At 43.3% G+C, this 24,279-nt stretch overlaps 1 protein-coding gene across 1 annotated transcript in view; it reads left to right on the top strand.

Moving 5' to 3' along the window:
* CYFIP2 (cytoplasmic FMR1 interacting protein 2) overlaps nt 1-23,151 on the top strand; it is a 143,939-nt gene extending 120,788 nt beyond the window's left edge. The window contains exons 27-31 of the mRNA XM_055430081.2: nt 7,774-7,846; nt 8,497-8,591; nt 15,237-15,475; nt 17,408-17,555; nt 19,991-23,151. Of these exons, the coding sequence (XP_055286056.1) occupies nt 7,774-7,846; nt 8,497-8,591; nt 15,237-15,475; nt 17,408-17,555; nt 19,991-20,158 (723 nt within the window). The 3' untranslated portion in view covers nt 20,159-23,151. The remainder of the gene's footprint in view (nt 1-7,773; nt 7,847-8,496; nt 8,592-15,236; nt 15,476-17,407; nt 17,556-19,990) is intronic.
* Nucleotides 23,152-24,279: the final 1,128 nt, after the last annotated feature.

Below are 24,279 nucleotides of genomic sequence, written 5' to 3'. Positions count from 1 at the left end.
GGGCCCTAGGCCTTATGTCTGCTTGCCTTTTAGACATCTTCTCTTGAATGTCCACAGAAAATCACTTCACCCAGATCTGTTCTCTGCTTCCTCCTGCCTGCAGTCTTGCTGTGTCTTCTGATCCTGTGAGTGGCCCAGTACACATGTCCCTTCTCTCTCTCTGCTGACACATCCAGTCTACATTTGGGGTCTCTGGCATCTGCTTCCCACTCTGTCTCCTTGGCCACTACTCTAGGCCTTGCTATCTCTTGCTTGACCTATTCCAGCACCCCTTTTGCTCCCCGACCCCACAAGCTCCCACCATTGCCATCCTTCTCTCTTGCAGCCAAAAGGTGTAAATACACACGGGATCATGCCATTTCCCTGATTCAAACTATCAGGATAGCATCCAAACATCTAAGCAAAGTTTACAAGATCCTGCTCAGCCCTCTTTCCTTATCTCATTCAACCTTCCCCAGCACTGAAAGCTTCAATTTTATTCAACTGTCAGCCCCTGTCGCACTGCAGTCCCTCTTGCTTTGGGGCCTTTGGCAGGTGCTGTTCACTCTTACCTGTCCAACACTTAGGCTTGGTTCACGTCTAAGCATTTCCTTCTCCAGAAAGTCTTCCCCATCATCCTCCCAAGAAAGCTGGATCGGTGGCCCCTATTACATATTCCCACAGCTCCCACATACCCCAGTACAGCACTTACTAGAATTGCCCATGTTACTTGCTGCCCTCCTCATCTTGGTAAGGACGGTGCGTTAGGCCTGCCTCACTTCCTACTCACAAAGCGACTTGGTATAGCAGACGCCTACTATTTGCTGAGTGATCGACTTAATTTCTGCTCAGGCTGCATCCTTGTCTGAATGAAAGTGTTGAGAGTTTGGCACCTCCTTGTTTGGTCTCTAGATAATATTATACCCATGTTCTCTGCAGTCCTCTGATGGCCTTTCAGAGCAGATGAAGTGTAGGTCCTGCGTGTGGTTGGGCACTCTAAGAGGACTCTTGATAGCAGTTTGCATGGGATATGAGATGCTGCTCTGATTCTCCCTCAGAAGTACCCTGGGCTGGGGCTACGTTAGAGAGCCCAGCCTACAAACAGCTTGGTGGGGACCTGGATGAATAAGCGTGCTAATCAGTTTTAAAGAGAAAACTATTGGAGACCGAAGGGGCTTGGAAGACTCCTAGACGCTGAATCTTTGAGTGGAACTTTGCAGGATGGACAAGAATAAGTAGAGTGTGGTTTGGGAGGGGGGTGGGCAGAAGAAATTATAGGGATAGGTTGAGCACATGAGCAGTCTGGTTATTTACCTTGGAATCACACCAGCAGAACTTCACCAATTAGTTGCCTGCAAAGAAATCACTTACACAAATTCAGGATAGAAGTAACCTCTGGATTTCAGGAAACAGAACTGTCGGTTATTGCCTATTTTTTCAGCTAGAGGATGACATGAGACTCTCCATTCTTCTTCAAACTGCATATATATGTCAAAGTTTTTCTTTTTTTTTTTTTTAGTTGAAAGAATGTTAGTTGGTAGGACCAAAATCCCAGTAAATAAAGCAAAGAATGATGTGACCTTATCAGATATGAACATGTTAGTCGCTCAGTTGTGTCCAACTCTGCGACCCCATGGACTGTAGTTCACCAGGCTCCTCTGTCCATGGGATTCTCTAGGCAAGAATACTGGAGTGGGTTGCCATTCCCTTCTCCAGGGGATCTTCCCAACCCAGGGATCGAACCTGGGTCCCTTGCACTGTAGGTGGATTCTTTACCATCAGATATGAGTGAGGCTAAAAAGCTTCTCAAGAGTGAGATTTTATAGTAATTTCCTTCTGTCTCTATTTTTAATAATTGAATGTGGTTTTCATAAAGTGTATGTATAATGCAAGGGGCAGTATTTCAAGCTTCCCAAGGCTTTGGCTGCATGAGTGGCTATGGAAAAGCAATGGGTATGGAAGTGAAGTGGCCCTGGGTCCCGGTATCAGCCCTGCTGCTTCCTTATCACTGTGCGGACCTGGTTGGGACACTCTGTCTCCCAAAAGTCTCAGTATCCTTGCACATAGGATAGGGGTTATTAGACTTGCATCACAGGATGTTTGGAGGGGTAAAGCAGAAAACGGGTACAAAGCACTTGGTAGCAAGCCTAGGAAAGGACCCTCACAGACCATTTAATCCAACCTCTTCAATTTGTTTCCTTTAAACTGTTCTTAATTGCACATGATAAATAGTATAAATGAGCTTATAATGAAAAGCTTTATTGGCTCCACGGCACCTCCCCCCACCTGCATCTCCATCCCCAAGGCAACCTGCTTTAATCATTTCTGTTTCTAGTTCTTCTAGTTGTTATCTCCATAATGCGTGGTAATATGGGGTTAACCTCTATTTCTTCATGAGCAACTTTAAACAATGCTTACTGACTCCCTAATTATAAAGATGAAATTTTAGGTCATTTACATCTGTTCCCTCTCTTCCTTTCAATATTTGATTATGTCACATTTTTAAATTTCTATTGTCCTATCTTATAATCAGAAATAGTATACTTATACTTCTTTCAGTAACATTATTTAGTATCTTGACTCTTTCCATGAAAGATGAGGAAATCAACAGACCTCACTTCCACTTCTAGACTTCTGTCTCCTCCTTCCTGTCGGCTGCCTTTTCACTTTTATGTTGTCACAGCTGTATTTTCTGTAACATTTGTATTTTGCTCTTCATCTGTGATTTTTTCTTTAACCATAGCCTAACAAAAGGAGAAAAAGTCAAAAGCAAATACTTTTTACATTATTAATATGATGCAAGTATTTTTCTGTGCTGGACCAAGTGCCATGCTAAGATTTTATTTCCTTCCATCTGATTCTAGCATCAAGACCCCAAAAGCTCCTTATTTTAAAATTCAAAAGTACTTTCAGAGTTGATTCATGGGGTCGCAAAGAGTCAGACACGACTGAGCGACTAAACTGAACTGAACTGAATATATGCATAGTAATAATTTAGTAAATACATACAAATAGGAAAAAATAGGGAGGAAGAGAGAGGAATAGAAAATAAACACCTGAAAATCCTGCCCTGTGGAACATTTCTTAGAAGAGTTCACACAGAGTAATCAGTAACATTGAAGAAAAAATTCTTCCCATAGTAATAAGGGAAAGCATCTAGACCTGTTAAGAAAACCCAGAATAGGAGAGATTATGTCCTAAGTCTAAATTCCCTTAACGTGCCACAGACTTTCAACTTTTATTCCACATACTTATTAAGCATTTGCTATCTGCTAGTCACTGTGCTTATTCCTGGTAATTGAATATAGTCAAAAATAATCATTGTCCCTACCTTCATGAGTGTTACATTCCAGTAGAAGGAGGTAGATATTAATCAAATAGTCACATATAGACATGTACAATACAGAATGAGTTCAAATGCTAGAAAGAAAAAGAGCTTGGTTCTTCGAGGACATATAACAAAGGAACCCCGTAGGCAGAGAGGTATTGGAGGGATCCAAGAAGGCTCCCTGGAAGGAATGATGCTTAAACTGAGATCTGAAAGAAGAGTGGGGATTTACTAAGCAAAGGGCAGGGAGATAGGTTAGTGAGCATTCCAGAGAGAAGGTATTCAGTGATGAGTATGCAAACGGTGGATTCAAATAACAGAAAGCTGCTGTCACTGGTGCAGAAAGAGCTGATGGTGAGAGGAGTTGGGAAGAAACCCACTCTGGGTGGCCTTCATAGGCCAGGGGCCAGATGGTTTCCTAGTAGAGTGGAAAGCCAAGTGTGATCCTTTAGAGATTGGACGAGAGTTGGTCAGTATTAGCCTACATGCCTACTGTGAAGCCTGTTCAGATCCCTGACACAGGCCTTGTGCACTCTGAACTGGACATTTTTATCAACTGAGATGGCCTCAGCTCATGAATGCCAATTACCTTCCACCTTGCAGAGTATGTAGCCACCTCATCATGCAAATGACCACATAGTTCATCCTTGGGAACCTTCCAGACATTGCTTTCCCACCTCTGTGAAGAAACCACACCCTTCTCTTTCCTCACCTTCGTTAACAAATAACATTACAAGGTAGAGAACACACAAGAAGCATGCTAACAGGAAGCACCCCCAAACAACCTCTGGTCCTGCAGGTTGCAAACCTGAGGGAGAGGCAGGGTACAGAGAAAGGTAACTGGAACACTCCTGTCTCCCCTAAGGAAACTGAAATGGAAGCTCATCATGTGAAATTAAAGCAACAGCATTTGTCTTGTTGTGGAGGTCCAAGAGCCTTCTTCCCCTTTCTCTATCCCCTAAGGTGTCTCCTAAGGTCAATTTTATTGACATTAACAAAACAGAAAATTGACAGTTCATGCAAGGGGTAACTTTTCTAGTAAGAAGGCATTTAAAGGAGCAAAGACATTTTTAGGAAGAAAATAAAGCAAGAAAGACAAAAGAGAAAAAAATAAAACTTAGTAGGAGGGGTATGTGTACCAACCCTCTGCTTGAAATACTTGAGAAATCTCTCAGTGCACCTGAAATACAATCCAGGCTTCATCCCATGCTATGAGACCTCACATGATCTGATCCTTCCCTATCGTTAGGAACTCAGACTGTACTGATTATGTGTCTCTATGCTCTAGTTTCCTTTCTGCCTCAGGGCCTTTGCACCTCATATCTACATGGCTGGCTCCCTCTTTTTTCATTCTTTACTTGGATAACTCCCCCTCAAAAAGATTTTCCCTAGCCTCCTCTCTGAAGTAGTCCCTTCCCCACTCCCAGTCAGTCTAGCCTAGTACCCTATTGTGTCTTACCACTGTCTGAAACTTCTTGGTTTGTTTACTTGTTTTCATCTCTCTCAACTACAGTAGAAGTTACGTGAGTGCATAGATCTACTCTCACTTGTTCAGCATCATATCTGCAAAGCCTAGAACAGTGTCTGGTACTCAATAAATATTTGTTGGATAAATGAATGTAATAGGTTTCTCATATTTGGAAGATAGTCATGTGGGTAAATAAATTCATTTATCCATCTAAGAAACAAATATGCATTCGTTTAATAATTATTGCAAGACTGCTAGGTACTGGGCACTGGAGATAAAAAGTAGAAATAGAGGCACTCAACATTCCTCCCTTTAAGGAGCTCATAGTATTGTGGCTAATGTGGAGAGAATTCAAGACATAGGGACTTACTGGTCATAGCAGGTGAGGAAGAGCGAGAAAATGAGCCCCAGGTCTTAGACATGGCAGATGAGGTTATTGTGCCATTCTAGGAGCAAAGGAACCTGAGATAAGAAAGGGAAGAGGTCAGCTTTAGAAATGTGAAGCTTTGGAAGTATCTAACAAGGAGGTAGATATCCAAATCTGGAGCTTGAAAGAGGCATCTGGCAGGAGATAGACTTGACAAATCAAAGACAGTGCTTATAGACTTGGGAGTAGGTGAGACAAACTGGGCAGAATAAAGCGAGAAGAAAAGAGGGACCTTGGAGAAAACCAACATTTAAAGAATGGTTAGAAGTCAAACCTGCAAGAGAATCTACAGTAGAGGAATTGAAATAATGGACCCCAGCAGAACTCATTGTCATACTGCCTAACACATCAGGAGGACTAAAAGTTGCCCACTGCACTTGGTGACAGAGCAGTAAACTCTACCCGAGCCATTGCCATGACATGGTATAGCAGGCTATGATATTTTTTTTTTTTTTTTTTTTGCTGTGAAGGGAAGTGAAGACTAGGAAATGGAGAGAGAGGTAAAAGCTATAAGCTGCTTGGCCCTGAAAGGAGGAAAGAAATGGAAGGGTGACTGAAGATACAGGCTAGAAAAACACATTCAGTAATACTCTAAAGAGCAGAACCAGGATATTGGATGGAAACTACTGGGAAGTTGCTTTGGTTTAAAACTCTAACCATTAGAGTTTTAAAATGGATTGGGCTACCTCCAGAAGGACTGAGATCTTGATTATCGGAGGTATCAAAGAAGACCCTGAATGTTACGTTAAGAAAGAGTAAGGTGTTCAATCAGTAATCTAGGCTTCTACTGCAAGAAACTGGAGAAAGAAAAACAAACCCAAAGCAAGCAGAAGAATGGGCATAATAAAGATATGAACAGAAATCAGTAACATTGAATGCAGAAAAACTATAGGGAAATATACATGAAACTAAAAGCTGCCCCTGTTTCATTTCTGATACTGGTAATTTGTGTCCTCTCTCTTTTTTTTTCCCCCCGGTCTGGTCTGGCCAGAGGTTTAGCAATTTTATTGTTTTTTTTCCCCAGTGAATCAGCCTGAATAATCAATAGCCAGGTTTTCAGATTATATAATGAATCAAAGGATCTAGGCTTAGACATAGCAAGGAAGACCAAGTTGCTTTATTTACTGGTTTAGGGAGAAACAGATTAATTAAGATGCTAAAGCTGAAACTCCAATACTTTGGCCACCTCATGCGACGAGCTGACTCACTGGAAAAGACTCTGATGCTGGGAAGGATTAGGGGCGGGAGGAGAAGGGGACGACAGAGAATGAGATGGCTGGATGGCATCACCGACTCGATGGACATGAGTTTGAGTGAACTCCGGGAGTTGGTAATGGACAGGGAGGCCTGGCGTGCTGTGATTCATGGGGTCGCAAAAAGTCGGTCATGACTGAGCAACTGAACTGAACTGAACTGAAATTAATTAAGAGAGGAAGGAAATTTCCCCTCTGGTTGAGAAAACTGAGAATTACACCTAGATCAGGCAGATCCCTCTAAGAGTTCAGTTGTCCTCCATCTGTTACCCTCACTTCAAAAACTGAAGGGAGTTTAGGGGTTTCTTTCTTGAGCAGCTAGTTGGCCTGCTAGATTTCCAGGATGGCCATGTTCCACCCATGCCTAGTGAAGAAAGCCAAGGGTACTCACAATTCTAATTTTCTCAGGTGTTTAGAATCCAAGAGTATCCGAGTTGAATGAAGGCTGGATTTTACCTGATTCAAATCCCCACAGTTTAAAGAAGAGAAACCAAGGCCCATGGAGGGTGGCTTGTCTAGGTCCCCTCCATACCCTCTGATCTGAAATCAGTAATCATGAACTGGCCCTGAGACAGACAGTAAGCCCATTAGACCATATATTCCAGGCCCCCGGAGAAGGAAATGGCAACCCACTCCTTCCTTGCCTGGAAAATCCCATGTACTCAGGAGCCTGGCAGGCTTACACTCCATGGGGTCACAAAGAGTCGGATACGACTGAGCAACTTCACTTCACTTTCCAGGCCTGCCTGCCCCTAATCATCATAGTATATGTCTGCTTTTACGCTTACTTTTGTGCATAAAGAATCCCCATGAGAACCTGTCTGTCTGGGCCCTAGTCCCTCTTCTCTCACCCACTGGAGTCAAGATGGAGAAAATCCTCCAGACCCAGGCCTTCACACTGAGGCATCCTGCCCAGTACGATTGGCTACCTGCCTTGAGCCCATGAGCCTGAGCTCACCACCAACCAGTTGAACATAATCTGGGCCCATCATCCCTATCTGATCCCACTCTAACTTTGAATTCTTCACCAAATTCCTTGTAAGACTGTAATAAAAATGTACTACACATTCAGTGTGTCCAGGGTCTGTGCTATGAAGCTACACATTCTCTCAATCCTACTCATTAAAATAGGTGCTGTTCTCATCCTCATTTTTCAGAAAAATAAATAGGCTCAGAGAGGTTAAGCAATGTGCTTAAGATCCCACAGCTAGTTAAGTAGAGGAGTCGGGGTTTGAACTCAGGTCTAACTGACTCCAGTGTTCAAACCTTTAGTGATGAAAATTCTTCCTGGTTTAAAATAAAAGTTCTCTCTCTGCAGTCTCAGGAAGAAGTCTGTGATTTGCTTCATGCTGCACCCTTCCAAAACATCTTACCTAGAGTCTACATCAAAGGTAAGAAACCTCTGAAAACAGCTAAATACTTATATTACCATATGTAAAATAGATTGCCAATGGGAATTGCCTAGAAGGGTGGGTTGGGGAGGGAGATGGGAGAGAGGTTCAAGAGGGAGGAGACATATGTATACCTATGGCTAGTTCATGTTGGTGTCTGGCAGAAAACAACAAAATTCCCTAAAGCAATTACCCTTCAATTAAAAAATAAATTAATTTTAAAAACTAGCCATTTGAATTTGAATCTTATGCTCTCTTAATCTCAGTAAACTCAGATCTGCAGTCAGAAAAGAATAAGGTTAAAGCCTTGGGCAGCTGTTAATGCTGGAATTGTAAATGATGCTCCAGGCCTGTTCTTTGGTCCTTCTAGAACATCCCTAGTATGTTGCTGTCTAGGTTAGTCTACATCCTTCAAGTGATGAGTAACTCACCACCCCATGAGGTAGATGATTCCACTGGACAAAGATAATAGAACATGTTTCTTTGCAGTGAGTCCTGATCATACTTGCCAGAACTAGGGAAAACAGCTCTACACACTCCTTCTAAGTGCTGGAATGCAAGTACATCACCAAGTCCTCTGAGAGCTCTTCCTTTCCCATTTCCCCCCATGTGTCCTGAATCTCATTTTCTGCCTACCATTCCTTTTGCAGAGGGCGAGCGTCTGGAGGTCCGGATGAAACGCCTGGAAGCCAAGTACGCCCCACTTCACCTGGTCCCCCTGATAGAGCGGCTGGGGACCCCTCAGGTATGATCCTCCTATCATGGACTCATAGAACTGAAAGGAACTTTAGAGGGAGAGAGAGAGCATTTGGTCCAACCTCCTCCTTACGGATGGGGAAACTGAGGCCCAGAGAGAGAAACAGAAAGTCACAGCACGCAGCCTGGTAGTGGCAGGGGCAGGTCTGGAATGAGATTTGTTGACTCTCAGGCCTACACCCTCTATCATCTGCCCTGCCAAGAAAGAAGGAAGTCAGACAAGTATCTGTTACTCCCCACTAAGTATTAAGAATTCTGCTATTACCTTTCAGAATTAAAACCATCCATCCTGCAAGCCAGCAGTTCACTTTTGGGTGCTATGCTGTGCTTAGTCTCTTGGTTACGTCTGACTCTCTGCAACCCCACGGACTGTAGCCGACCAGGTTCCTCTGTCCATGAGGATTCTCTAGACAAGATTACTGGAATGGGTTGCCGTGCCCTCCTCCAGGGATCTTCCCAACCCAGGGATTGAACCCAGGTCTCCCACATTGCAGGCGGATTCTTTACCATCTGATCCACCAGGGAAACCCTATCTTTGCTAAAGAGGAAAAAAAAAAAAATGCAGGAACACAAGATGTTTACCACAGCATTGTTTGTTAAAGCAAAAACTGGAAGCAACCTCAATATCAATCAGTAGCATGTTGACTAAATAAAATGGGCTAAAATCATTTAAATGATGAATACCTGCCAAATCATAATGAAAAGGGAAAATCAGATCTAGATACATCAGTGTGGACAGGCCATAAACACACAGTTAGGTGAATAAAGGAAGTTGCACAACAGGCCATGGAGTTTGATGCTATGTGATGGGATTTTTCAAACACATACCAGAAAACCATATAAAGTGAAACTTTTCCTGGGACATGAAAGTGCCCAGTTCATAACGGTGACAACTTGTGAAGAGAGATGAAAGAGACAGAGATGGATAGGGAGATCAAATACAGCTTTATCTGTAATGTTCTCATATTTCCAAAGGTGAATGAGCTCAGGTGTTAATTCTGTAGTTAAAACTCACTTATATAAGCCTATGTCTATATATGGAGATAGGTGGAAGAGGACCCCTGCCTTCAGAGAACTCACAGACCGTGGGGTCGTTGGGGAAAAGACACCAGGAGAAAGGGAGGTAACAGGAATTGTGTATTGTCTCCTTTCAAGTTGATTGAAGTTGAATCGGGCGTTTAGGGGTGGGGGGCAGGGGGCAGGGGTACTCAGGAAGAAGGGAAAACAGGGCATTAGTGAGATATACCATGATGGCTTGTTTTGTTCAACAAAACCAACTATTTGAAAGGTTTAGGATTCAGATCCACTCTTGGACTTGCATCCCTGAGGTCCTCTCTCCTGTCACAAAAGCTCATGCGTCAGAAAGCTTTCATCCTCCTAGGAGAGCAAAAGGCAGTCTCTTCTCTCAAAAATCATGGCAAGTGTTAGAGCCCAGGTCATCAAGCTGATGAGCTCGACAGAGCCAGACCCCCTGTGGGCCACCCACCTCCTACAAAAACAGTGACTAAACTTTTAGTGGCATTTGGGTTCTTTAGTCATGACAGAGAGAATTTAGATACTGTGAAATATGAACATTTTCTTTTTTGGCTTTCCGGAGCGGAACACAGAAGATCCTCTAAAGATTGCCTTTTAGGGAGAAATCCCCCAAGCCAGCGATATATAAATGTGTCTACTCCAGGGCTGGTGTCATCCTACAAGAATCTGGCCTCTCGCACCCAGGCTTTGGCATGTGTTTCCACTTAGAAGTATGTGAATTCCTTCCCTGTTCTGGTGAACACTATTTCCCTGGGACTGGTGGAAATCTCAATTTGTCAAATGCTGATGTTTAACAAACAAAAGCCTAGACATTCTGCCGGAGAGGAAATGCCAGTTGTATATATAAGTCTCTCAGCCCTTAAGGAATAGTCCAAAATTTAGTCCTCCTGTAGACAAAAGAAAAAAATTTTAAATATTAACTTCCAAGCTTGCTAGGGTTCAGGGAACTCACAAAACTTCTAGGTCAGTGATAGGGAAATTCTGCTACATATTTAATGTTGGAAGGGTTCAACTGTGCTACATTGCTTGTATTTGTTTCTAGGAAAAACTGAGGTGACCTGGTTTGTTGCCCAGTGCTATCATGAAAAGAATGTTCTTTCAGGAAGTTGAAGGACTCTTCTTCCCAGCTTTATCCCTGAACTGTTGTATAATCTAGTGCTAGAATTTAATATCCTTGATCTTTGTTTTTCCATCTGTAAAATGGGTAAATGGCTGAGCTGCCTTTCACAATCATTATGACAAACAAATAAATAAAAAGCTTCCAAAAAACAGAAAGGAAAGAGTGGGCATGGGATATTAATCTTCTCCAAAGTATCCTAAATGTAATCAAAGTACTCCATACAGAAATCTATTTCCACATGATTTCACAAATGCTTTCTCTATACCCTTATTAACAGAAAAGAATGGCAGAGGGAGAGGAAAAAATTCCCCACTGAGTGGGACTGAAAAGAAATGGCTTAAATTTATGTTAAACACACACATACACGGATAATATATATTAAAAACACAGTCACAAATTGGGGGCATATGTGATAATATTCTATAATGCACTTTTTCAGAGCAGAAAGAAAAATCATATCAAAAGAAACAAGGGCATGAAAGAAAACTCATAACAAAAAATATAAAGGAAGCAGCAAACATAAGAAGCAAGCCTAAGAAAAAGCATTCTGTCTTACCAGTAATCAATAAAATGTGAAAGAGCTGGTACAACTATTCATCTCCCTAGTCTGTTAAGAACTTTCTTCATGATAATGAAGTATCAGACTTGGCACAGAGAGATGCACAGCGGTTCAGCTTTTCTTGGGACTAGTTTGTCACTAGGTAGCAAAAGCCTTTTAAAACTATTTGTATTCTTTGAATAGTTCTAGGATTTTAGCCTAAGAAAATAACCAGAGATAAGCTCAAAAAGTGCATAAAAGTGTGTGTGTATGTATATATATATATGCTGCTGCTGCTGCTGCTAAGTCACTTCAGTCGTGTCCGACTCTGTGTGACTCCACAGACGGCAGCCTACCAGGCTCCCCCATCCCTGGTTTTCTCCAGGCAAGAACACTGGAGTGGGTTGCCATTTCCTTCTCCAGTGTGTGAAATCCGTTCCGTTCCGTTCCGTCGCTCAGTCGTGTTCGACTCTATGCGACCCCGTGGACTGTAGCCTACCAGGCTTCTCCGTCCATGGGATTCTCCAGGCAAGAATACTGGAGTGGGTAACCGTTTCCTTCTCCAGGGGATCTTCCCAACCCAGGGATCGAACCCGGGTCTCCCTCATTGGAGGCAGACGCTTTAACCTCTGAGCCACCAGGGAAGCCCATGTGTGAAATATATATATATAAATAAGGAAAACAGGGCTTCCCAGGTGGCGCAGTGGTACAGAATCCCCCTGCCAATGCAGGAGATGCAAAAGATACAGGTTTGATCCCTGAGTCAGGAAGATCCCCTGGGGAAGGAAATGGCAACCCCTCCAGTATCCTTGCCTGGAGAATTCCATGGACAGAGGAGCTTGGCGAGCTACAGTCCATGGGGACACAGAGTCAGACACAACTGAGCAACTGAGCACACATGCACATAAGACGAATTACTTATGATCTGTTTAAATTGTTGAAAACTTGTGAACGATTTAAAATAACCAACAAGAGTAGGACTAGAAGGAAGCTCAAGAGGGAGGAGACAATATGTATACCTATGGCTGCTTCATGTTGATGTGTGGCAGAAACCAATACAATATTGCAGAGCAATTATCCTCCAATTAAAAATAAATAAATTTAAATTTAAAAATTTTTTAAAGAGTAGGACTAAATAAATGAGGTATATCAATGGCTATTTTATTTAGCCATTAAAAAACCATGTTACTGAAGATATTGAAGGAATTGATTTTCTATAGTACTAATATCTTGAGAAAAAGACAATATAGATAGTATGATACAAATTTTGTTAAAATATATATTATATAATATATATATAATAATTATATATATAATATATAAATAATATATATAATAATTATATAATATATAATAATATATAATATATAAAAAATATATATTAATATACATAATCATATACATACACACAAATCATACATAAGTATCTTAAGAAAGCTTGTCTCTAGGTGATGGGATTTTTTTTTTTAATAACATTTTTACAGTTTTTTTTCCAGACTTTACTTTTATAGATCATAGGAGGACCAGTAAATGTAAACTCTCTTTCAGGAGAGGGATAAAGCCCCTGACCATTTCAGTCGAGCCCCTTTGATTGACTGTAGTTCGGGGTCACAAGCGTTCAAAGCCTGTCTGCAGATTTATTGGGTTGGCCAAAAAAATCATTCGATTTTACATAAAAATAAAACACATTTTTCATTTTCACCAAGAACTGTATTGAACAACATAGTCATTCAAAGAACTTTTTGGCGAACCCAATATAGGCCCTGTTGCTAATTCTTTAGATCCTCCCGCAATTGTCAGGCCCTGAGGACTGATTCAGATTAACTAAATGCACAGGAGATTACCTGGTAAATCAGAGCCCTCTATGTTGGCTTCTGAAGGAGAATATCCATGACTCAAGAACACGTGTGGGTTCTTTCCTTACAGAGCATCTTCACTGTACCAGGCGCTCTCTTTCTAAAGTAGGGAGCCCTGCCAGGCTCTAGGCACCACCAGAGCATTGCCTGGTGAGAACAGAGTCAAGCACGGGGTCAGGGTTTTTTAAAAGAGGTATTTCTGGTGAACTGTGGCAGCTCTCTGCTCTGGAGTGTTCTTTCTCTGCCCCTGGAACCAAGATGAGCCACCGTGAATCAGGGTTCCCTCTCCCTCCTGTTTGAACATAGGTTGTCAAATTCTTCTTCCCCAATTCACAGTTTTGTCTGAGACTTTTCAGTTTGTAGTTGTCATGACAACTACACTCCTGACCCACATTCCTAATAGGCTCCAGCATTGGTGTTTCCTGACTTATTTCCTTTCATGGATTAGTTTAATTGAGGCTGCCCTCTTTCTCTGGGCTAGAGGGTGGGAGGTGTACTGGGGGTAATCAGACAGGCTCCCCCCAGCCACCCTGAACTCTCTGGGGAGCTGATCCCAGGAGTGCCCTGGGGACCTCTCAGTCTCAGAAGCCAGCCCTTTTTAGCTTTGTCCCTAGATCTGGAGATCTTACTTTGACCTTAGATGTTAATATCTATTATCTTTGCATTTGGTTTTGTGATCTCTACTCCAGATATTTTTTCCTCCTACAGATGGTAATGTGTTTTGATGTGCTAGTCTAGCCTGCTGATTATTAGAGATGCAATAACTAGAAGCCAGATGATCAGTCAGTTTAAATTCTTAATAGAAATTGTTGACAGTGGTGAGAGGACTTCTCACTGGAGGAAATAATTCTGTAAAATCTGTGGTAAATTTTTAAGAGGAGCATACGCTCATTGTAGCACATTCAACTGTACAGAGTATTTGTGGTAAAAAGTGAATACCCCACCTACTTCTCCAAGCCCATCTGTTCTCACATCCATCTAGAATGTTTTACATTTCACACAACCCCCACACACAGAGTTCTGTGTGTCTGTCTGTGGGATTGTGTTATTGATGTCTTTTAATAGGATTCTAGTGGATGCCCTTTTCTGCAACTTGCTCTATTCACTTAATTTAATCCGCATATCTAGACTACTGGGATTCAAATCCCAGCTTTTCCACTCACTGACTGCCTCTCTGAACCTCAGATTCTTCTTCAATAAAATGGGGATAATAAGGACAGCTACTGCATGGGGTTTATGTGAAGAGTAAACAAAGTCAGTACTTAGCAAATGCATAGAACAGGGCCTGACTCTGTTCTCACACACAGTGAGTGTTCGCTAGTGGTAGTAATAGTTTAGTAGTAACAATAATACAAGTAGTTGTATCATCTAAGTCTTTTCAAAGGCTCCCTAGCATTTAGGTAGGTTGCTGTTGTTCAGTCACTCTGTCATGTCTGACTCTTTGTTCAGTTCAGTTCAGCCACTCAGTCATGTCCAACTCTTTGTGACCCCATGGACTGCAGCACACCAGACTTCCCTGACCATCACCAACTCCCAGAGCTTGCTCAAACTCATGTCCATCAAGTCAGTGATGCCATCCAACCATCTCATCCTCTGTCGTCCCCTTCTCCTCCTGCCTTCAGTCTTTCCCAGCATCAGGGTCTTTTCTAAGGAGTCAGTTTTTCTCATCTGGTGGCCAAAGTAATGGAGTTCAGCTTCAGCATCAGTCCTTCCAATGAATATTCAGGATTGATTTCCTTTAGGATTGACATTTGATCTCCTTGCAGCCCGAGGGACTCTCAAGAGTCTTCTCCATCTCCACAGACCACCTTACCTGACTCTTTATAGATCTACCTGTATCACATATGTAGATTTAAAATTTTTTAAACTATTCCTCTATCGATGGCTTCTAGATTTTACTTACCCAAAGACTTCCCTGCAGTTGAACTAAGGTTTATAAACTATCTTGCCTGCTCTGGGCAAGACATCAGTTCTGGTGAACAGATTACAGATGCAGCCAGCTTCAGAGTTTGGGAATCTTGGGTTAGAGGTGGAAAATGGGGTCTGAGATGTGACGGGAAGGTTCATGTACTCTCCTGTTCCCAGCAAATTGCCATCGCTCGGGAGGGTGACCTGCTGACCAAGGAGCGACTGTGCTGCGGACTGTCCATGTTCGAGGTCATCCTGACCCGCATCCGGAGCTACCTGCAGGACCCTGTCTGGCGGGGCCCACCACCCACCAACGGCGTCATGCACGTGGACGAGTGCGTGGAATTCCACCGGCTCTGGAGTGCCATGCAGTTCGTCTACTGCATCCCCGTGGGCACCAACGAGTTCACAGCTGAGTGAGTAGCCCCGGAAAGGTGGGGTCACCCCCTAACCTGTTCTTCCTCCTAAGAGCCATCATACAGCCAGAGCTCAGTCAGAAAGGAGGGCCGGGTGGAATGGTCCAAAAGCAGTTTACTGAGTACATGCTTTATGTTGGTCAGAGTGCTAGGTGCTAAACGTAATCCCGTGCCCAACGAAAGTAGAGACAGTTCCTGGTGTGTGGGATTCACAGAGCCTAGAGGAGATAAGAGTATAAACATAAGTAAAGTAAAGTTGCTCAGTCGTGTCCGACTCTTTGTGACCCCGTGGACTGTAGCCCACCAGGCTCCATTGTCCATGGGATTCTCCAGGCAAGAATACTGGAGAGGGTTGCCATTTCCTTCTCCAGGGGATCTTCCTGACCCAGGGATTGAACCCAGGTCTCCCGCATTGCAGGCAGACGCTTTTAACCTCTGAGCCACCAGGGAAGCCTGTGTAGACATAAGGTGGATTGAATGAGGCTACCTGGAATCAAGGACAGGAAGGACAACAGGTTCCCAAGAGGAGAGACAAGAGAATTCAGTTCAGTCTGACTTTGCAACCCCATGGACTGCAGCACACCAGGCTTCCCTGTCCTTCACCAACTCGCTGAGGCTGCACAAACTCATATCCATCGAGTCGGTGATGCCATCCAACCATCTCATCCTCTGTCGTCCCCTTCTCCTCCTGCCCTCAATCTTTCCCAGCATCAGGGTCTTTTCCAGTGAGTCAGTTCTTTGCATCAGGTGGCCAAAGTATTGGACAAGAGGATTATTGGAATTTAATTCACAGACTATAGCTGAGCTGGAGCATTGCTTAGGATGCAGCTCTTAAAGGGGAAAAGAGGCCTCCCAGGAAAAGCTCCGGGTGGTTGGAGGCAGAGATGGAGCCTGTGCACATCAAGGCCTCGGACCTCTGAGGTTCTATCTTCCTGAGACTGGAAGGTCGCCGACAGAAGGGGCAGGAGGGAACTCAGGCGAGGGCTCGGCATCAAGACCTCACTGCACATTGCCATCTCCCCCCAGAACCCCAGGGCTCATAGAACAGAGAAAGGCTCCACCGGCGGCAGCAGGGCCCCACCTTGCTCATGAGGCCTTCGCTCCTGAAAAACGGGGAGGGGAGCCTTTGATAGGGGCCCAGTCCTATCCTCAGAAAAGGCAGAAGCAGAGCCCCATTCTCCCGTTACTCTCCCAGCTACACAGCAAGAGCAGAGTGTGAGGGGAGCAGACCAGGCCTGCCCCTGAAAGGCGCATGGGGGCCACAGAGGTCCCCCTGGGGGAGTGGGATGGGAAGGCTGTTTTCCAGAGTGACTGCACTTTCAGCGACAGCAGTGGGGGAAGCTGGGAACTTTTCCAGTGAGATTCGGCTGCTGATGAAGGACGAGAGATTCAGCTGAGAGATGCCCCACGGCCTCCCAAATCACCTGCATTGCTGTTGAGAGTTGAGGGTGTTCAGGCGTAGCTTTACCAGACCCGAGAGGACTGGCAGCCCCCCACACCAGCAGCATCTGCTCATGGCCCCACCATGCGCACCCCTACCCCTGCCCTCTCAGCCTACACTGGCCAGTTGGTCTGGTTCAAAATGGCCCTTCACCTCACAGGTTTCCTCTGATTCTTGTTCAGAGCCAAGACAGCATCTCATCAGAATTCTGATTGGTTGAATAAATCTCAAAGACTGGTTTTTTTCTTGCAAATTTGTCTTCTTCAAAGCTGATTTTTCTTACATCAGTGGGGTGACAGACTGATACCTCTTTGTGGTTAGAAGGGCTTATATTGTAACCTCAGTCCTGGGAACAAGTGAATCCATACTCGCAACTTCCCTTGTACCCATTTTACAGATTAAGAGAATTGGCCCAGAGATGGTCCAAGATGAGGGCTCCTCCCCCCACCCTCCCCACCTCTCACTCCAGCTGCTTCCCCTCCCGCTCCCAGGCAGTGTTTCGGAGACGGCTTGAACTGGGCTGGCTGCTCTATCATCGTCCTGCTGGGCCAGCAGCGTCGCTTTGACCTGTTCGACTTCTGTTACCACCTGCTCAAAGTACAGAGGCAGGACGGGAAAGATGAGATCATTAAGAATGTGGTAAGCAGCTCGTGGCTGGGGCCGGGAGAGGGGCCAGGCCTGACAAGCAGGCTTTCATCTGCCAAGGAGGGTGAGCTCCTTGGGGAGGCCAACTCCCCACACCGCAGGTAGGTGCGGAGACACTCAGCAGCTGGCAACCTTCTCGTAGGAAGCCATGAGTCATTGGCTCATAAGCCACCGGGATGAATCAGGTCACCCCGCAGGCCAGGGCCAGCCTCCAGAGCTGAAACACACCTTCCCTGTGCCAGTCAGAGTCTGCTCATGCTGCTTCGTCATCTGCACAGACGCTGTTGTGCAGGCATGGGGATGAGATGAGCGCTGTGTTGGGATGAGCAGGGCTGCCGTGGGAGCATGAGGAAGGGCAGCTAAACCAGGCTGAGGGGCTGGGGAGGGGCCTCAGAAGGCTCCCCGTAGAGGCGATACTTGGGCAAAGTCCTGAATGACCAACTGCAAAGAGACAAGCAGAAAATGAGTTGCAGAGTGGGAGAGATGTTCTAGACAAACGTACTGGCTAGAGTAAAGGCACAGAGGCATGAAGATGGATGGCTAGAACAAAGGGTGGGTCTCCAGGACCAGCCGAGAGGGAAAAAAGGCAGGCACCACTTCATAAAGGTGACAATTTTCATTGAAGTAGAATATACGTAACATAAAATTTTTCTATTTTAACTATTTTTAAGTGTGCAGTTCAGTAGAGTTTAATCATTTTGAACTGTTTACTGCGTTAAATTCAATCACCTTGTGCAACCATCCCATTTTTTTTTTTCTTGCTGTTATTTAATTGCAGTTCTTTCTGTGTTCTGGATATTAGTCCCTGATCAGATATATGATTCGAAAGTGTTTTCTTTGATTCTTTGAGTCGCCTTTTCACTCTGTTGATAGTGTCCTTTGGTGCAAATGCATTTTTAATTTTGATGGATTCCAATTTATTATTTATTATACTCCATCTCCAGAACTTTTTGTCTTCCCCAAATGAAACTCTGTGCTTGGTTAACACTAACTCGCCATTCTCCCTCCCTCCAGCCTCTGGTAACCCTTCACTTTCTCTCTCTATGAATTTGACTGCTCTAGGTACTTCATATAAGTTGAATTCTTGGAGTCAGCATAATGTGTTCAGGGTGTACCATGTTGTATTAATAGCATGTGTCAGAATCATCTGCCTTTAAAGGTTAAATAGTATTCCATTGTATGTGTAGATGATAGTTTGTTTATCCATTGGTCAGTTGATGGACACTTGAGTTGCTCTCACATTTTGGCTGTTGTGAATAATGCTGCTGTGTCATGAGTGTACAGATAACTGTTCCAGACCCTGCTTCCATTGCTTTGTGGTATATACCTCAAAATGGAATTGCTGGATCATGTGGTAATTCTATCATCAATTTTTGAGGACCACCATAATGTTTTCCACAGGGACAACATCATTTTACTTTCTCACCAGCAATGCATAAGAGTTCCAGTTTCTTTATATCCTCCCAGCACTTGTTATTTTCTGTATATTTTTGAAACTAGCCACCTTAATGTGTATAAAGTGGTATCTCATTGTGGTTTTGATTCACGTTTCCTTAATAATTAGTGATAGTACCATCTTTTTGTGTGCTTATTGGCTATTTGTTTATCCTTCTTTGGAGAAATGTCTACCCAGGTGTTTTGCTCACTTTTTAATTGGGCTGGTTGGGTTTTTTTGTTTGTTTATTTGGTTTTTTGCTGTTATTTAATGGCTCAAGTCCTTTCTGTATTCTGGGTATTAATCCCTAATCAGATACAAGATTTGAAAATGTTTTCTTTCATTCTTTGAGTCACCTTTTCACTCTGCTGATCACGTCCTTTGATGCAAATACTTTTTTAATTTTGATGAATTCCAATTTATTATTTATTACCTGTGCTTTGGCGCCATATTCCAAGAAGTCATTGCCAGGCTCAGTGTTATAAAGCTTTTTGTCTATGTTTTCTTCTAAAGGTTGTAGTTTTTGCTCTTATGTTTAGGTTTTAATCCATTTTGAGTTTATGATTTGTATATGTTGTAAAATAAGAATCCATCTTGTTTCTTCTGTGTGCCAGTCTTCCCAGCACCATTTGTTGAAAAGGTCATTCTTTCTCCATTGAATGTTGCAGGCACCCTTGTCAAAAATCATTTGACCGTATATGAAAGTCTTTATTTCTGGGCTGTCTAATCCATTGGTCCATATGTCTGCCTTCACACTATTTTGATTATTGAAGCTTTGTGGTAAGTTTTGAAACTCATGTAAAGGGTTTTATGGTCACGTTCACATCTCATCATCAAGCTCTGGGCTTCCATAGGAGGCCTTTAAGCAAGAGAGTGGCATTACCATTGAAGCATCAGGACTCTGGAACCCACCCTTAACTATATTCTTCCCTTGCTCTTGATCTCTCTATCCCCTCCTCCCACTCCTAACCTACATGCCCCTGTCCTTCTCCAGCCCCTGAAGAAGATGGCAGACAGGATCAGGAAATACCAGATCTTGAACAATGAGGTTTTTGCCATCCTGAACAAGTACATGAAGTCTGTGGAGACAGACAGTTCCACCGTGGAGCATGTGCGCTGCTTCCAGCCGCCCATCCACCAGTCCCTGGCTACCACCTGCTAGGTGGAAGGTCCTGCAAATCCTCGAACTGGAGGAGAAGAAGCAGGAGAGAGAAAGCCACGGCCAGCCTGCAACAGGGTCCGACTGGACAATGTGTGAGATGAACCTGGAAGCAAACAAGAATCTCCCCACACACATCTGCACCTCCCGAGGGCTGGGCCTCTGCATGCTCTCCCATGACATCTCCATGGTGGTTTTTCCATAGTGTAAATGAAAAAAAAAAGAAGAAAAGAAACAGGGCAGTACTTGCTTTTTTCTCTTTTTCCCCTCAGCTATGTTAAGAGCCCTAGTTTCACCCTTTCTCCATCTCATGGTCCCACACCCATGGTTACTACCTAGAACCTCCTCCACTGATTGTGACCTCCTGCCCAGTACCCACATGCAACCCCAGGACTGAAGTCTTAGAGATGGAGAAAAGAGCGTGGCCATGCCCCAAGATGTCAGCCTGGCTTGACAGGCATGCTTCCACTTCCTGGCATCTTCACCTCCTCTGGCTCCTTCCCCCAACTTCCCACAGTATCATCTTGCTGTGCTCCAGATGCCAGGGATTCAACCACCAGGTGTGCTCCTGGACCAGGCACTGAGAGCCATGGTGAATGGCCGACGAGGTTCCTGGTATCAGTACCATGGTAGATGGTGTTGAGATGTTGCCTTTGGCCTTCATGGACTCTTAAAACCACATCCTGACTCCCCTCTCAGGGTGTTCCTAGGGAGAACTCAGAAATGCATTCACAGCTGGAATGGGTGAGTGGAATTGGGGTAGGAAGATGGTCAGGCCTGCTGTGTAGAAGCAGTATTTATGGACACAGCCAGGAATTCCATAGTCCAAAACAGAAAGCTTCATCAGCTTGATGGTGAGAGGGTCCTTTATTCATTGAACAAATACTTAGCACCAAGTCGCACAGAGAGTGAACACTGGACTACTGGCCAGACATGCACTGCCCACAGCATTAGCCAGCAACCAAATTAGGGGCCACTTCTTGGCACAGAATCTCTCATCAAGAAAAACCCTCACAAGAAAGAAAATAGTAAAGGGTTATTTTAACAAATCCAGAAACACCTTGGGGTCAAGGAGGTAAGGAGTGTAAATAATACTTGTCAATCAGCTTTTAATACCAACCAACCCAGGGATCAAACCCACGTCTCTTGCATCTCCTGCATTGGCAGGCAGATTCTTTACCACTAGCACCACCTGGGAAGCCCCTTTTAATACTAAAATATACCCAAAGAGGGACCCTGTTCTAATGAATCAGGACTTTTATTGTCCTAGAAGCTGAAAGATTCTGGAGACGTTTGACCTTTGACTTCTATTCTTTGATGTTCCTTAACTTAGATTTTGAGATATGGGTCATATCTCACAGGGATATTGTTGTTGTTCAGTTGCTCAGTCATGTCTGACTATTTGCAACCCCATGGACTGCAGCACTCTGGGCTTCCCTTTTCTTCATCATCTCCCAGAGTTTGCTCAAACTTATGTCCATTGAGTCAGCGATGCCATCCGATCATGCCTACTTCCATTTCCCAGAATGAATCAAAATTCCTTGCAGAATCTCTAACTGAGCATGGGGAAGTTGTTTAGAAGGACAGAAGCCTTTGGGAAATGAATGTCTCCTTACAGAGCACCTTATCATCAAAGGGACTCTATGAGCCTGAGCTTGTAAGAACATATAATATGAGACAATTTGGTATTTCTTCCCTGGCCCAGGAAGGAAAAGAGAGAAAATAAACCGTTAATGATCGCCTCACTCAGGGCAGATGAATAGAAATTGTTTCCATTAACCAGATGGCCCATTTCATCCCCAGGCAAGAGCAAAGAAGTGTCCGTAGCAGGAGGTCTGTGTTACCCACTCATGTTCACCAAGGAGGACAGAGGTGGGGCTCGCCAAGTGGGGTCCAAAGGCCACCTCCATCAGGACTTCTGAAATTAGCACGTTTGATGCAGATTCCTGGGCCTACCTGAAACCCACCAATCCTGCATCTCTGGGAGCAGAATTGAGAAATCTTCACTTGCCACTAAGTGGATTGTTCTGTTACACCTCAGAGTCTGAGGACCACTGCTGTAGAGGCCCCCTGCACTGCTAACCTTGGGCTTTGAGCTCCCTCTGAGCCATGAAAGAAAATAATTGTAGAGAAGGAAAGTGAGTCAGGGTACAAGCTGTCAGATTCTCCTGTTTGGAGCTGCCACTTCCTATTCTCATAGGAATAGTATTTCTCTCTCTCTCTCTCTTTTTTTTTTTTCTTCCTGAAGATCATGCATGTGTCCCAAAGGCAAAAGTGAGGGGTTACACCACATGGGAGAACTGCATGGTAAAACTCACCTTCAAAACCCGCATAAAATTTCTAAGCTCCAGAGTCTTCAGGCCTGTCTGGATACAGTAGCTGGCTCGCTTTCTCTGCTACTTGACTGTCTATTAAGTCCTGGAGATCATTCTAAATCCCTGATTATTGCTTTGTAGAGATTTGGATCACCCATTTGATGCGATTGCTGTTTCAACAACCTGCCCCTCCCATCCTATCATAGCCCTGACTGACCCTCTGGGTAGAATCCCATTGTCCTCAAGAGATTTTATTTCAATAAATTGAGGTCTTCACCTTTAGGAGAGATGTTTCATTTCCCTGGCTCACCAGCAGCATTGATTCACAAATACAGAACGGGTTTAATATTCTTTCCTTTCTGGTGTTACTGCCCCTCTTGATTTTTTGTGTATCTAAGAACCAAGAAAAATAAAATCTTAGGTTTTAAAAGGTTTAAAAAAATTCTGTTTCAGAAACTGTCAAATGTACCATATTTGTATTAAGAGTTGTTAGGGATTTTTGTACAATGAATTTACATTTATTTATGGTGACTTATATTTACGCTTGTGATCAAATAATGATGTTAAATTCTTAAATCATATTTGCTATGCAGCTGAAGATGATATTTTGCTTTGTATTTTGGGGTACCTGTGTTGAGTTGATAAACATTTCCATCTCCATTAAAACTGCTTCCAAACTCATGAAGTGAGTGTCTTGTCTTGATTCTGGTTCATATTCTCGTCCTAGTTAATCTGTGGAAGACCACGGGAAAACTGGTAACTAAGGAGACAACCTGAAAGAGAATGGAGGAACATAAAGAATATAAAGATGCTGCACCCTAAACTAATGGCTTGTTTTGCTTTCTTACTGGGGGAATTATATCTTTATAAATTGACTTACTCTGGGCTTGATATTGGAGATGGCTCCTGAACCTAGGGCTTTCATAGTCTGTATAATTCTACAGCGTAGATTCCTAGTGCTGTTTTTTGTTTGTTGGTTGTATTTGTTTGTTTGGGGTTTTGGGTGGGTTTTATTTTTTTAATTGGAGTGTGGTTGATTTACAGTGTTGTGTTAATTTCAGGTATACAGCAAAGTGATTCAGTTATATATATATATCTACTCTTTTTCAGAATCTTTTATAGATTATTTTAAGATACTGAATATAGTTCCCTGTGCTATACAGTAGGTCTTTGTTATTTTTAAGTTTTATATATATTAGTAGTAGTGTGTATCTGTTAATCCCAAACTCCTAATTTATCCCTCCCTACCTTTCCTCTTTGATAACTATAAGTTTGCTTTCTGTGTCTGTAAGTCTATTTCAGTTTTGTAAATAAGTTCATTTGTATCATTTTTTTAGATTTCACTTATAAGTGATATCATATGATAATTTGTCTGACTTCACTTAGTATGATAATAACTTGGTCCATCCTTGTTGCTGCATATTGTATTATTTTGTTCTTTTAATGGTTGAGTAATATTCCATTGTGGAATATTATGTGTATATACATATACATACACACACACACACACCTTTCGTCTGTTAATGGACACTTACACTGCTTTCTTGTCTTGCTATTATAAGTAGTGCTGTTATGAGCCTTGGGGTGCCTGTATCTTTTCGAATTAGACTTTTTGTCTTTTCTGGATATATGCCCAGGAGTGGATTGGTGGATCATATGGTAAGCATATTTTTAGTTTAAGTAAAGCTAGTGGAGGTGATAGAATTCCAGTTGAGCTATTTCAAATCTTGAAAGATAATGCTGTGAAAGTGCTGCACTCAATATGCCAGCAAATTTGGAAAACTCAGCAGTGGCCACAGGACTGGAAAA

Source organism: Moschus berezovskii, chromosome 8, assembly GCF_049115385.1.
Source record: "Moschus berezovskii isolate FMDL1 chromosome 8, NW_MosBer_1.0, whole genome shotgun sequence".
NCBI classification, from domain to species: domain Eukaryota; kingdom Metazoa; phylum Chordata; class Mammalia; order Artiodactyla; family Moschidae; genus Moschus; species Moschus berezovskii.
This window is presented reverse-complemented; position numbering and strand designations above follow the sequence as displayed.